The sequence below is a fragment of the Marmota monax genome, unplaced genomic scaffold, assembly GCF_021218885.2.
Source record: "Marmota monax isolate L192 unplaced genomic scaffold, Marmota_monax_Labrador192_F-V1.1 WCK01_AAM20220418_F8-fsc00001, whole genome shotgun sequence".
In the NCBI taxonomy this organism is placed as follows: Eukaryota; Metazoa; Chordata; class Mammalia; order Rodentia; family Sciuridae; genus Marmota; species Marmota monax.
This window is the reverse complement of record NW_026693777.1, coordinates 51478070-51491659: the sequence shown is the minus strand read 5'-3', so window position 1 is coordinate 51491659 and position 13590 is coordinate 51478070. Positions and strand designations below refer to the sequence as shown.

General features: G+C 32.6%; 1 protein-coding gene across 8 annotated transcripts in view; it reads left to right on the top strand.

The window, feature by feature from the left end:
* Gabpb1 (GA binding protein transcription factor subunit beta 1) overlaps nt 1-12894 on the top strand; it is a 61280-nt gene extending 48386 nt beyond the window's left edge. For 3 of the 8 annotated variants that reach the window (XM_046460832.2, XM_046460829.2, XM_046460830.2), the window contains exons 7-9: nt 377-562; nt 3535-3650; nt 11364-12894. In XM_046460832.2, coding sequence (XP_046316788.1) covers nt 377-562; nt 3535-3650; nt 11364-11516 — 455 coding nt within the window. In that variant the 3' untranslated portion in view covers nt 11517-12894. Of the gene's footprint in view, nt 1-376; nt 563-3534; nt 3670-11363 lie in introns of all 8 variants that reach the window. The other 5 variants (XM_046460831.2, XM_046460833.2, XM_046460835.2 and 2 more) reach the window with 3 other exon arrangements.
* Nucleotides 12895-13590: the final 696 nt, after the last annotated feature.

The window sequence follows — 13590 nt, the reverse complement described above, 5'->3', positions numbered from 1 at the left end:
TTTTATACATTTTGTACCTGAAAAAGAAGAGAAACTGTTTATTTAAACACACTCATGAAGGTAGTTGAAAGCCAAGGGTAGTAGTACATACCTATAATCCCAGCAACTCAGAGACTGAAGCAGGAGAATCCCAAGTTTGAAGCCTGCCTGGGCAACTTAGTGAGAGCCTGTCTCAAAATAAAAAGAAAAGAAACTATTATTTTAAGTTGCAGCACTTGTAATCCAGCCATTTACATTGAGTTTAAAAACTATAAAAGTTGTCCTGCATAAGAAAGAAGCAGAGAAAGCAAAAGTAGCAGAAGAAGCAAAACTAAATGTCTATTCATACTGCTAGATATGTTCACTAATTTTTACTTTACTTTTTTTTCCCCCCCAGTAGTGGCCACAGAAGAAGTGGTTACTGCAGAATCTGTGGATGGTGCAATTCAGCAAGTAGTTAGTTCAGGGGGTCAACAAGTCATCACAATAGTCACAGATGGAATTCAGCTTGGAAATTTGCACTCCATTCCAACCAGTGGAATAGGTCAGCCCATCATTGTGACCATGCCAGATGGACAGCAAGGTTAGTAGTGGACATTTACTTAAAGTTTGTGTTTATTTTTAATTTTCAGGAAATTGTGATATATTATAACAGACATGATTGCCTAGTATTTATTTATTTAGGTTAATATTAAAATTAACTTACTTTTTCAGAGTATGCATCAGGTGGAAAGAAATTGGCTCCAAAGTATTCTGGTTGGAAAATGGGCTTAAATATCAACACAGACAGTACAGAAAATAATTCAAAGCAGCACTGGACAATAAATTCGCAGGCCATTTTATACAATTGGAATATCATGTGAACTTTTAAAAATACCACATAAGGAAAACTACTGAAAAACAAGTCCCTATAGTAGGAATATAGTGACAACTTTTAGAAACTTTATTGTGAGTCCCCTCTCCCCTTTTTTTCTCCTTGAAAACCACAAAGAGTAACAAGATAGATGAAACAAAAGCCTCAGCTACATTTTTAGTGAAACTGAAAGGCTGAGAAAACCTCAAATTCCCACATTTTAAGTTTTGTTCATTGTTCAAAACATATAGGACCCTTGCAGCCAGGACAAGAGGACCCACATGAAAACCCACAATGGTTTATCAAGGAAAGAGTAGGATTGAGCTCAGAAATCACCAATAAATATACACTCCGATAAGAATAGAGCCTCAGCATGAATAGGGACTGTACATACATGGCTAAATTAGAATAAGGAATGAATACTGAGGAGTCAGAGAGAAAAGGTGCAGAAAGAGTCTATCTGATCAAGCATACCCTTCAGTGCCAAAGAAGTATGTACACACAAAACCTTTAAGGAAATGACCAGAATTGTAAAGACTGTGCCTCTTCATGGGCAGTGAAGGAAATGGTGGGGGGCAAGGCTAGAGATAGAACTTCTAAGTTGGGTTTTGTTTTGAGTTAACAGAGGAGCTGTGGCACTAAAGAGAGACCAGATTTCAAGAAAAAATTTTGTTGCTATAGCCAAAGAAGAGGAAACTCTTGACCTATGAAGCTTGGGAGCTTTTCTCTCCCGCTCTGTAGACATCCGTTGACAGCTGGTCCAAGGTTTGGATTAAGCCCAAATGCTTCCACAAAAGCTTTGAAGAACTAATTATTTCAAAAAGAGGAAAATTTCCAAATATTTGTATAAAGCAGATATAAAATTGTCTCCAAAACCTGACATTTACAGACTAACAATTGATGAACAAATAAAGGGAAAATCCATGCTTTTCAAAGTGAAGGTTCATTATCGTAAAACTTTCAATTCTTCCTGAGTTAATTTATAGTTGTAATATGTCATGAAAAATGGACTGTTAGTTTGATAGGACTGTTACAAAACAGACTGGGTGACTTAAACAATGGAAATTTATTTTCTCTCCGGCTGGGGATGTGGCTCAAGCCGTAGCGCGCTCGCCTGGCATGCATGTGGCCCGGGTTTGATCCTCAGCACCACATACAAACAAAGATGTTGTGTCCGCCAAGAACTAAAAAATAAATATTAAAAAAAAAAAAAAAATTTATTTTCTCTCAGTTCTGGGAGCTAGAAATCCAGCATCAAAGTGTTGTCCAGTCTGGTTTATTCTCAGGCCTCTTTCCTTGGCTTGTAGATGGCTGCCTTCTGGCTATATTTTTTCACTTAATTGACTTCAGTTTTTGTGTGTTATATGTGCCTAATTTTCTTTTCTAATGAGGACACCAATAATATTAGACTAGGATCCACCCATAAGTTCTCATTTTACTTCAATCTCTTTAAAGGCCTTATCTCCAAATACAGTCACATTTAGTGTTCCTGGAGGTTAGGTCTTTAACATGAATTGGAGTTGGGGGAGGAGTTCACAATTCAGCCCATAGCAAAAATCAACAGGTTTTTTCCCCCTATAATTATGCAAATGAATTTTAAAATTTATGTTGACAGGGAGAGGGGGAAAGAAGAATAAGGAAAACTCTGGGGGGAAAAGCACACTGAGAAGACCTTACTAAATAATTAAATAAAAATTTAAAGCCTCCCTAATTTAAAAATGTATAGATAACATGAATATGTAGAGTATATAGACAGTCCAGTGAAACAAATACAAATTCTTAGTTCATCATGAGTGATAAATAAAACGATAAATAAATAAAGTGATAAATGTAATATGATAGAAAGAACATTCTTTTCTTCTCAGTATTTCTAGTGTTTTAAATTTTATTGTTCTCAAATAGTAATTTTGCCATTTTCTAATTTCTGTTTACATTTATAAGTGAAAGGGAATTTTTAATGGTTTGACAAAAATTTAGGAAAAAATCATAGAGCAAACTGTAATTTTCCCCATTCATCAATAAAATTGTTTTGCAAGATTTTTACTTGTGTGGTCCTGTAGTGCTGTGTCAACCAATGACAGCTTTTCTAATATTTACATTTATATAAAGAGCTACAAAGAAATGGCGACAAAATCCAATTGGAAAATAAAGTTTATAAACTGTATTCATAATGGTGTATCCATATGATGAAATATTATGCAGCTGAAAAAAGGAAGCTCTGTGTATTAATGTAAGATACTGTAAATGTAGGGAGTGAAAGAAGATAATGTAGAACAACATATTGTATATATGTTTGAATGTAGGCATTGTATGTATGCTACTCATATATTTTCATGTTTATTTTTATATAAATTAATATAGGAATAATACACAAGAAAGTAATGGATGGGATTATGTTAGTGGGATGGGCATGAAACCTCACAAAATAAACTGGTTAAATATTGTTTTGAGTTTTGCGACATATTAATAAATTATCTATAAAAGTTTTTTTAAGTAGATAATTTAATAAGTAGATTTCAGTTAAAAAAAAATAAGAAAGCAAAAAAGACAAGTACAGACCTCTTCATAAAAGCAAATCAGTATGTTGAAATTATTGTTTTGGAATATACTTAGGTGAGTAGCATCAACAGTGTCAAGACTAGTTTTATTAATTCTAAACCTATCTGAGAGAATGAAGTAATGTGTACACCTTTTCATTTTAGTGTTAACAGTACCAGCAACAGACATTGCTGAAGAAACTGTTATAAGTGAAGAACCACCAGCTAAGAGACAATGTATCGAAATAATTGAAAACCGGGTGGAATCTGCAGAAATAGAAGTAAGGAGTCTTTTACCCGGTGTGTTTTGCGGCAGTCATCCAAAATAAATTCAATTTATTTTTCTTTATTATTATTATTTTGTCTTATATATTTATTATTGACCATGTTGTTTTTATACAGAATGAAAGTGCATAGTGTTATCACTTTGTTTAATTTTTTTTGTCTTATACATATAGTAAGCCCTCAATAAATAAATATTGAATGAATGAATGAGTGAGTAAAGCATTTGTTTGTAACAGAGTCTGTCATCCTGATAACATTGGGACGTCTTTGGTTCTTGCATTCCATCCTTTATTTTCTGTTAAACTTATACCATTCTCACAAGTCATTAAAGGAAAATGTCACTATATACTGACTAAAAATTCTTTTTCTTTCAAAAATGAAATGCAAATGCTTAATTGGGCTAGGGGGCTATTTTAAAAAAAGGATGATGTTTGTTGGATGGGTTGTTTTTAAAAGCAATAAATAACTTTTTATTTCACCATTAAGATCTTGAAGGAAATTAATTTAGATTGTTGATAGAATTCAACTTCTTTTTCCCCCTCTCAAACTAATTTGAAAGTGTAAACCAGTTTGTAGGTGTAACCAAACCACAGCTACCTCAGTTTTTTCTTTGCACGACTATGAATAAAATTATGTTCCTTGAACTTACGAATAAAAAACAAGTTATTCTTGAGAGTTACTTTGAAAGAGAAACTGTAGTGTAATCAACATTGAACATGAAATCAGAGAATCTGGATTTGAATATTGTCTCTTGATCTGTCAACTTTTAGGCAAGTTGTCTTTCTTGGTCTCAGTTTTATTTTCTCCCAAATTGGAATTTAGAATAATAATATCTCATTTTAGGGTTTTAATGAGAATTTTAAAAGTCAACATACTCTTATATATGTATTGGTAGTATCTGATATGTGTATAGTAAACTTGATGAGCATTTAGTAATTCTTTTAAAAGATTCTTGTTATCAGAAAAAGGAGATTTTTTAAAATACACTTCTCACATATATCTTTTATTGTTGTTATATTTTTTATGGTACTAGGAATTGAACCCAGGGGTGCTGTACATTTCCAGCTCCTTTTTATTTTTAGATAGGGTCTAAGTTACTAAACTTAAAATCCTGCTGTCTCAGCTTCTTAAGTAGCTGGGGATACAGGTGTATGCCACTACTCCTGGTCTCATATTCATTTAAATATCAGGCTGTACATCTTTGACCTTAATTACAAATAATATATGATTGAGTTAAAAAGAATTTGATGATTTAATCAGAATATCTGATAAAATGATGACTTTAATTGTTAAGTGTGGGTGGTTTTATTGCTTCAAAATTCAAAGTGCTATGCATATTGAATGTCTTATTCACAAGCTAACAATTTATTCCATTGAACATATCAGCTATACTTATTATTTAATACTTTCCTGATTTGTCAGATCATCTTTTTCATGCATATAAGGTAAAAATATTTGTTATGAACTTTAATGAAGTATTTTTAAATTACTTGAATTTTTATTAGATGAAGTTTATTCAATTCCATAAGTTATGTTTTAAAACAATGAGTGTGCAGCCTGTACCTTTATGTACAAGTCAGCGAACATTACTGTTTCCCTCAGAAGTTCATCCTGATTCCTCTCTTATAATTTTTCAGAGATTAGGGAGAATGATTGCAAATAATAGGAAATTAGGAATTGAGGTATTAATACTAGGACCAAGGAAAGAGAACTTATGGTGATAGAGTTTTCGCTTGAATAAAGAAGAGTATTTTTTGTTTGTTTTGTTTTATTTTTAATAGAACTTTCTGGTAATGGAAATCTTATTTTTTGTCACTGGAAATATTCAAGCCAAGGCTACATGACTTCTTAAGGGCTATTACACAGAAACTTTGACATATACAGTGAGTATAGGTAGTAGAGGTGGGCTAGAGTTAAGAATGAAGAGATGGCCTCCAGTGTTTATATCAAAACAGGTAATCACTTTTCTATAATACATAAAGTCATTCTTTTGAATTCATATTCTAGCATATATTCTAGCAGACTTTTACACTGATTTCTTAAGTAACAACTTGGTTGTAATCCAAAGAGTTTCTGTTAAGCAATAATTCTCAACTGGAGCAATTTTAACTCCAGGGGACATTTGGTGGTGTCTGGAGACATTTTTGGTTATGATTAGTGGCATACAACTGGCATTTAGTGGATAGAGACTGGCTTGACACTTTGAAATGCACAGGGATGCATTTTGATTAATGTGGTCTAAAAATATTCATAATGATGAAATTTAAAAACTTGTAAAGGAATTAAAAGATTAACATATAGAATCTGATGTGTGGGTTTTATGTCTCGTGTCCATAATTTCCAGAGTGACTGTCTATAACAAAGGTGCCAAGAATTTTATGTTTACAAGCTTTCCATCCAACAATGAAAAGGTTTCTCCAGTAATCTCTGGGAAAATTAGTTCAAATTGTAGAAATTTTATTTTAAATTTTTTGACTTTTACATCTGCATTGTAAAAACATAAAGGAATGAAATGAGTTTGTATTTTGGAAGGGAAAATAGAAGACACTGAATTCCAATAGTGTATGTAACTGTTACTACCTCTTGATAATATTACTCTATTGAAGATATTTTTGAAGGAAGTGTACTATTTACAGTTTTCTTCCATAAATAAGAAACAATATCCTGATCTGAACTGAAATTAACTCTTGTATACATGGGAGGGAGTTAATGTAATTAATTAGTGCATTAGGTTTTCTCTTATTACTTACATAGTTGTGTGAATTCAGGAAAGACCTTTGCTCTTTCTTTGTCACAAAGATTAGAGAAAAGTAAGTTTAATAATGAATTTTGTTTGTTTATTTTTGAGGTTGGCATATGTTTTTTTCTTCTAGTAGACTTTTTTTTTTTTTTAAATGGTATTAGGCAGCTAACCCAGGGCTTTTTTCATGTTAGCACTCTACCACTGAACTACATCTCCAACCCTGTTATTTTTAATGAAATATTTGTGTCTTTTAACCAGGGGTGGATCAGGATCCTAGTGCTCTTTTAAAAATTGACCTCTGTAAGGTCAATGTTTATTACAATTTTTTCCAATCTGTTTTTCTTTTATTAACAGATCTTTCTTGATCTGTTAAAATTTTAAATTTTCTGTAGTTGTATTTCTTCTTGATAGTTTGTTTCTCCAGGACCAAAGAAGACCAAGTGTTTTTGTAAAAGGACAAGATTGAAATTTTTTGACTTTATGAGCCGGTCTCTGTTACAGCTGCTCAGTTCTGCCATTATAGTGAGAAAGCAGCCATGGACAATTTGGAAATGAGTAGGTGTGGATGTATGTCAAGAATAGTTTGTTAATTAAAAACAAGATAATATTTGTTATAATTGAACCAGGGCAGCAAGAAAATTGAAGTCTAGTTTTTCTTTAAAAACTGGTCTAGTTTTTCTTTAAAAAAATTTTTTTTTCTAATGTTTAGGATTTATTTTTTTTAAATAAGGGTCTGGAATCAAATTTAGGTTTAGATTTTATTTAGTTTTAAATTATATATATATATATATATATATATATATATATATATATATATATATATATATATACACATACATATTTTTATTGGAGATTGAACCCATGGATACTCTACCAGTGAGCTACATCCTCAGTCCTTTTTATTTTTGATTTTGAGACAGGTTCTCACTGAGTTGCTTAGGGTCTCACTAATTTTTTGAGGCTGGCCTTGAACTTGTGATCCTTCTGCTTCAGCCTACTGAGTTGCTGGGATTGCAGGTCTGCTCCCCCATATCCAGTTATTTTGTAATTTATTTATTATCTTTATTTATTCATTTTTTAAATTTATTTTTTAGTTGTAGTTGGACACAATGCCTTTATTTTATTTATTTTTATGTGGTGCTGGGGATCGAACCCAGGGCCTTGCACATGCTAGGCAAGCGCTCTACCACTGAGCCACAACTCCAGCCCTGTAATTTATTTTTTATTTGTTCTTTTTAGATATACATGACAGTAGAGTGTATTTTGATGTGTTATACATACATGAAGTATAACTTCCCATTTTTGTGGTTATACATGATGTAGAGTTACACTGGTTATTTTATAATTTTTTGATTGTATGATCTTGGTCAAGTTATTTAACATTTTAAGGCTTGGTTTTCCTATCACTAAAAATGGAAAAACAATAGGACCTGCAATGTAAGATTATTGTAAGGAGGACTCTTGCAAAAGTGAGCATATAGTAAATGCTTACTTAAATGTTAATTTACTTAATTAAATGTTTATTATCTTTCTAAAATTCATATTTAAGTATGGTAGAAGATAAATCACTATAGTGATATTTTTGGTTTTATAGTAGCAAAATGTAAATTGAAATATTAGAAAATTATATATTTAAAATGATAAAAAGTGTTTGAGATCATTGCTGTTAACTAAAGCAGAATTAAAGAATCCTGTTTGAAAATAAACCAAGCTCAAATCTTTTTTTCTTTTGGTACCAGGGATTGAACTCAGGGACACTTAACCACTGGGCTCTATCCCTGGCCCCTTTTATTTTTTACTCTAAGACACGATCTCACTAAGTTGCTGAGGGCCTCACTAAGTTGCTGAGGGCCTCACTAAGTTGCTGAGGCTGGTCTTGAACCTGGAATCCTTCTGCCTCAGCCTCCTGAGTTGCTGGGATTACAGGTGTGCATTTGGCATTCAATTTTTTTTCTTGTCCTATCATTCCATTATTTATTTATTACATTAGCAATAAATGTAATAGTAACTTATTGCTTTGGTTTTAAGTTGTGGCTTAGATAAATATATTCCTTATTGCCACCCAGATGTTGATTATTATCAGGATTTTTTTTCTTTAAATTCTTCAATGTTGAGATGTTGACAGAAAAATCTTTTGTTTTTTGTTTTGTTTTGTGCTGGGGATTGAATCTAGGTCCTGGCACATGTAAAGCATTGTTATTGTTTGTCACTGAGTTGTAACCCCAATCCCTAGAAAAACACTTCAGTATTACATATTTGGAGACTAAATTATGTTTACTTTAAAATGTCAGAATCATTTTCATTGTAGTTTTATTGCAAAGGATTAAAGCCATTTGTTTGGCATTTCTATTTAAATATAAATCTCAAATGTCAGTCTCTTGCCACTGTTAATGTTTCAAACAACCAACTGTTTGCATGTGATGTATATTCAGTAAATGTTTGACAAATAAGCAGGAAAGCAAAGACTCTTTTTGTAAAATAGAAAGTGATGTTTTCCACTTTTCAGAGATTATTATTTGCTTTGAAAAGTGAGGTAGCAGAAAGATTCTTTTCCTAGGAACTAAGTAAAAAGGGAAAACACCATAAAAATTTATAATGTTAATCATACTTTCAGTATATTCAAAGAATAGTGTTAATGAGCATTGTTTTTCAGATTTTACAGATCTGGTCAAAAAAATGCAGTGTAAAAGAAGTCTTTTGTTTGGCCTGGTAGACAGAAGGGAGCTTTCATTTTATTTATATTAAAATATATTCTACTTTTTGGGGATGGGGTTAGTAGTAAAGCACTTGCCTAGCATGTGTGAGGCCCTGAAGTTGATCCCCAGCATGAAAACATAAAATATGTATATATGCATGCACATGCAAAAACAAATATGAATGTGTATATACATATTCTACTTATAATAGGATTAAAGTATTGTCATTTTTGGACTGTTTTACCTCACTCAGTTTATTTGCATCTTCTGCAATAATAGTGAATCTCTTGCTGAGTCTATCTATTAATAAATAGATAATAATAGAAGATACTTTAGGTTTAATGAGATATAATATTTCCTACTAAACTGGGGCAGATTTTTATCTATATTCTAAGTTTTGGCTGCGAAAGGACTTTCTTGCTTAACATACGTAAAGGTTTTTTTTTTGTTGTTGTTGTTTTGTTTTAAAAAGAAACTTAGGCATAGCACATGAGGTCCTCTGAGGTGCAGTTGAGACTCCTTGCTTTCTGTGCTCTGAACACATGTAAATTTCTAAAATACTTTTGCATGATTGAGAGTGTTCCTTCCAGAGAGGTGATATCTAGCTCCTGAGGCAGCAGTACACAAGCCGTCTCACCCTCTACCCCTATCCATTGGTATGCTCAAAATCCTTCATCATGTGCTGGGGTACTAGTTTTCATAATTTACCTGAGGCTTGGCTCTTGGGTATTTGGCTTGTTCCTATGCTGTCATTCATCTTTGCTGAAGTTATGGTTAGAAAGGGGTAAGAAGAGGGTAGCTAGGGTATAAAGAAGCATCAGGGTAGGGCCTGATTAGTGGTAAGAATCATTCTTTTATTATACTTGAACACTTGGTGTAATTAGAAGATTTGGAGACCACTTATATAATCAGTCACTCCCATTTCTGGCCGGCCCATGGAAAAAATAAATGTTGGATCTAACTTCATTCTCAGTGTAGGAAAGGAGGCAGGATCATAGGAAGGCAGGTGGGTTGTATATGATCCTTCTTGTGCACCATATGAAAATCAAAGAGAAGGGACTCTTTTGGTGTCTTTAGTGTGCAAGTATCAAGGAGGCAGTGGATATATAGGAACAGACCCTTATACTGCCCTTCTAGCAGGCTGCCCACTCCTCACCTTCAGTTTCCTCTAGTCAAATTTCTTGCCCAAAGTGAGCCCGAATTTTCTTGATTTATAATTCTACCTCACTAAGAGGGTCCTGCATCCTGTGATGGGGTTGATTTATTCCTTTTGTTTGATACTGAGATTCTAACCCCAGGGGTACTTTATTGCTGAGCTACATCCTCAGCCTTTTTTATTTTTTATTTTATTTTTTATTTCAAGACAAGGTCCAACTTGTGATCCTCCTGCTGCAGGTTCCAGAATCATTGGGATTACAGGTGTGCACCACCACACCTGTCTAGGTTGCTTCATTCCTAAGATAATGGAAACTTTCCTAGAGTCTGGGCCTATGCAGGTTACCTCTTTTGTTTACGTGCTTACAAGAGGTATGGGAAAGGAATATTTGAAATGTTTTCCCTAAAATATATAATATAATATATTATGTGACATATTTAATAATAATATATAATGTATATAATATGTAATATATGAAGTAACTAATAGGGGCAGAGTGAGGAGGAAAAACAATACCATTATTCATTGGATTGGATTTGTTTTTCAGCTCTAAATTTATTGAAGAATTTAATACATATATAATGATAGAGATCTCTATCATTACCTTTAGATGAAAACATCACAAATATAGATATAAAAAGGTATAGTTGTATAGTTTTCTCTTAAAACTCTGATTTTTGTTTTGTTTTATTTTTAGTTTGAAACAAAGTCTCACTGTTTTAGTCAAGCTGACTTTGAACTTGAAGTTGTGATCCTCCTGCCTCAGTCTCCCAAGTGGTTGGGATTATATGTGTGCAGCACTGTCACTTGGCTCTTTGAAAACTTCTTAAGTTTTTATAGTACATATGAAAGTACAAATACCCATTTGGGTTAGTCTTATTTTTAACTCAGAAATTTGAGATTAGAAAGTAATTTACATCTTATAATGTGGAGCAAAAAATTATGGTTTAATTACTAGTGAATTGGTTGAAAAGGTAAGATGTCTAGGAAATATCAATAGAAATCTACTTATGGCTACTGCAGATTTTCTATGTGAAAGAAACATGCTTGAATGTGTTAGTAATGTATTTGACCAATAATTGAAAAAAAAACTTATTTTTTTTTTTAAATTTAGGAGAGAGAGGCTCTTCAGAAACAGCTGGATGAAGCAAATCGAGAAGCACAAAAATATCGACAGCAGCTTCTTAAGAAAGAACAGGAAGCCGAGGCTTACAGACAGAAATTAGAAGCTATGACTCGTCTTCAGACTAATAAAGAAGCTGTTTAGTTAAAATGAACATGTAGTTTGATTTTACTTTTGGTCAAGAAAGAATGCAATCTTGAACTGTATACAAAAAGAGTACAGTCATGGGAATACAGGAAATAGAAGAGACTGCAGATCAATAATTGGACTTAAGCCATGAGCTCTGAATTCTTGTATCATAAACTTTACTTTAGAAGTTGTGAAATGTATTTAAAACTGAACTCTGTAAATAGTTTTTTTTTTTTTTTTTACAGTTCCATGAGTTGATAAAAGATTGTTGAAGAGATCCAAAAACACAATAAGCCACTGTTATTGAGCTTCTTTTTGATTTTTAGTATGAACCTAAATTTCTCAGAGACAGAACAGTTTTAAGGGTGATCGTTGTTGATTAGACCAAATGTTGTGTAATAATTATGGTGGACTAATGCTGGAATTACTCCTGTAGGTATAAACTTCTGTGTGAAGAAAAGATTTCTCCCAGGAAATCTTTGTACAGCTTTAAGTTGTCTCAGATTCTCTGAAAACATTTTTTAGAAAGCAAATTTTTATATTTGTTCAATTTCAGCTATACCCAAGTAGATTTACATGTATATGAAGCAAATATTTTTTAAACTTTCTGTTTGTACATATTCTGCATGTTTTATAATTTCAAAATGCATCACTTGCATAGATATTTTTCCCACAAAGATGATGAAAGCCTCCAGAAAAAAACAAACAACAATACACAAACCTTTTATTCTGTAGGTAATTGAAACCAAGTAAGCTAGCAGTTAGTTTTATTGGAATGACAATGTTCTTAGAAGGAGCAGCTTACAAGATAACTTGAATAATTTGCAAACTCTGCAAAATCTATGCTTTTTTGAAAATTTCATTGTGGGGACGTGAAACTGTATTTGTGCCTTCCATCATGATTTCCACATGAAAGCACTTTAAGGCACTGGATTTTAAGATAATGTTTTTTTGAAAACTCAAATGTATATGGGTTTCTGAAATATTTCATGGACTTATTTTCCCCCAGGAAATTATTCTTATGGAAAAAAAATTGCTTTTGTATGTAGAACAAGAACTTTTTGTACTACAGTGATGCTATAGATATGTCTGATGTAACTTACACTTTTCCCTGTGAAAGCTCCATGTCTATGTTGTAACCTGCTCTCATCACAATATTCTTGAATTCTACAGTGTGTATGGTCCTTAAACTCTGAAGACTGTTCATTCTTTTTTGTAAAACATAATTTCAAGCCCCTTTTTCTTGCTTTATTTTTTAATGTTTTATTGCTTTATGAAAATGTTTAACCCTAATAACCCTCTAGATTACCTATACTGTATAAAGAAGCAATTGCCCTTAAAACTGTACTCTGGCCTACTTTTCTATTTTACAATTAAATATCTTTTCCACATATGTTCAGTGTAGACTTATATTTTGACTGTATTTTCTTTATATTAAAAATTCTGAGTTGGAGATGTAGTTCAGTGGCAAAGTGTGCTCAGCATTCACAAGGCCCTGGGTTCCACCTCCAGCACCTAAAAAAAAGAAAAGAGAAATTTTATCATACTGTGTTTTTGAGCCATATTCTGCCATAGGAAAATATTTTGTACTTTTCACATAGTGACTTAAAAATCCCTGGGGTAACTTCTTGGGCATTTCAGTTCTCGGTGGAGTTACTCATATGAGTTGTTAATAAAAAGGGATGACTATCAGCCTGATTTTAGTTGCTATTGGGAAGTTCTTAAAAAAGGTTATAAGGGCAAATTAAATAACTCTATAGGAGGAGAAAAATCTGTTTTTCAGTTTTTTTTTCCCCCACTGAATTTGACTTATGTTTTATTTATTTATTTTTTTGTTTCAAGATGAAGTCTTCTGCATCACCCAAGCTGGTCTGTAACTCCTGGGCTCAAGGAGTCCTCCCACCGCAGGCTCCAGACGGCTGGAACCACAGTTGTTCACCACTATGTCTGTCTTTGACATATATTTTGAATTATATAAAACTAAGTTTTAAAAATGACAGGACATATTTTCAATAGCATGAAGCTTTTTCTGCAGTCTAAAAAGTCAATGGAGAATGTCTTTTTGATTAGTGTTTTAATTTATGTTAGG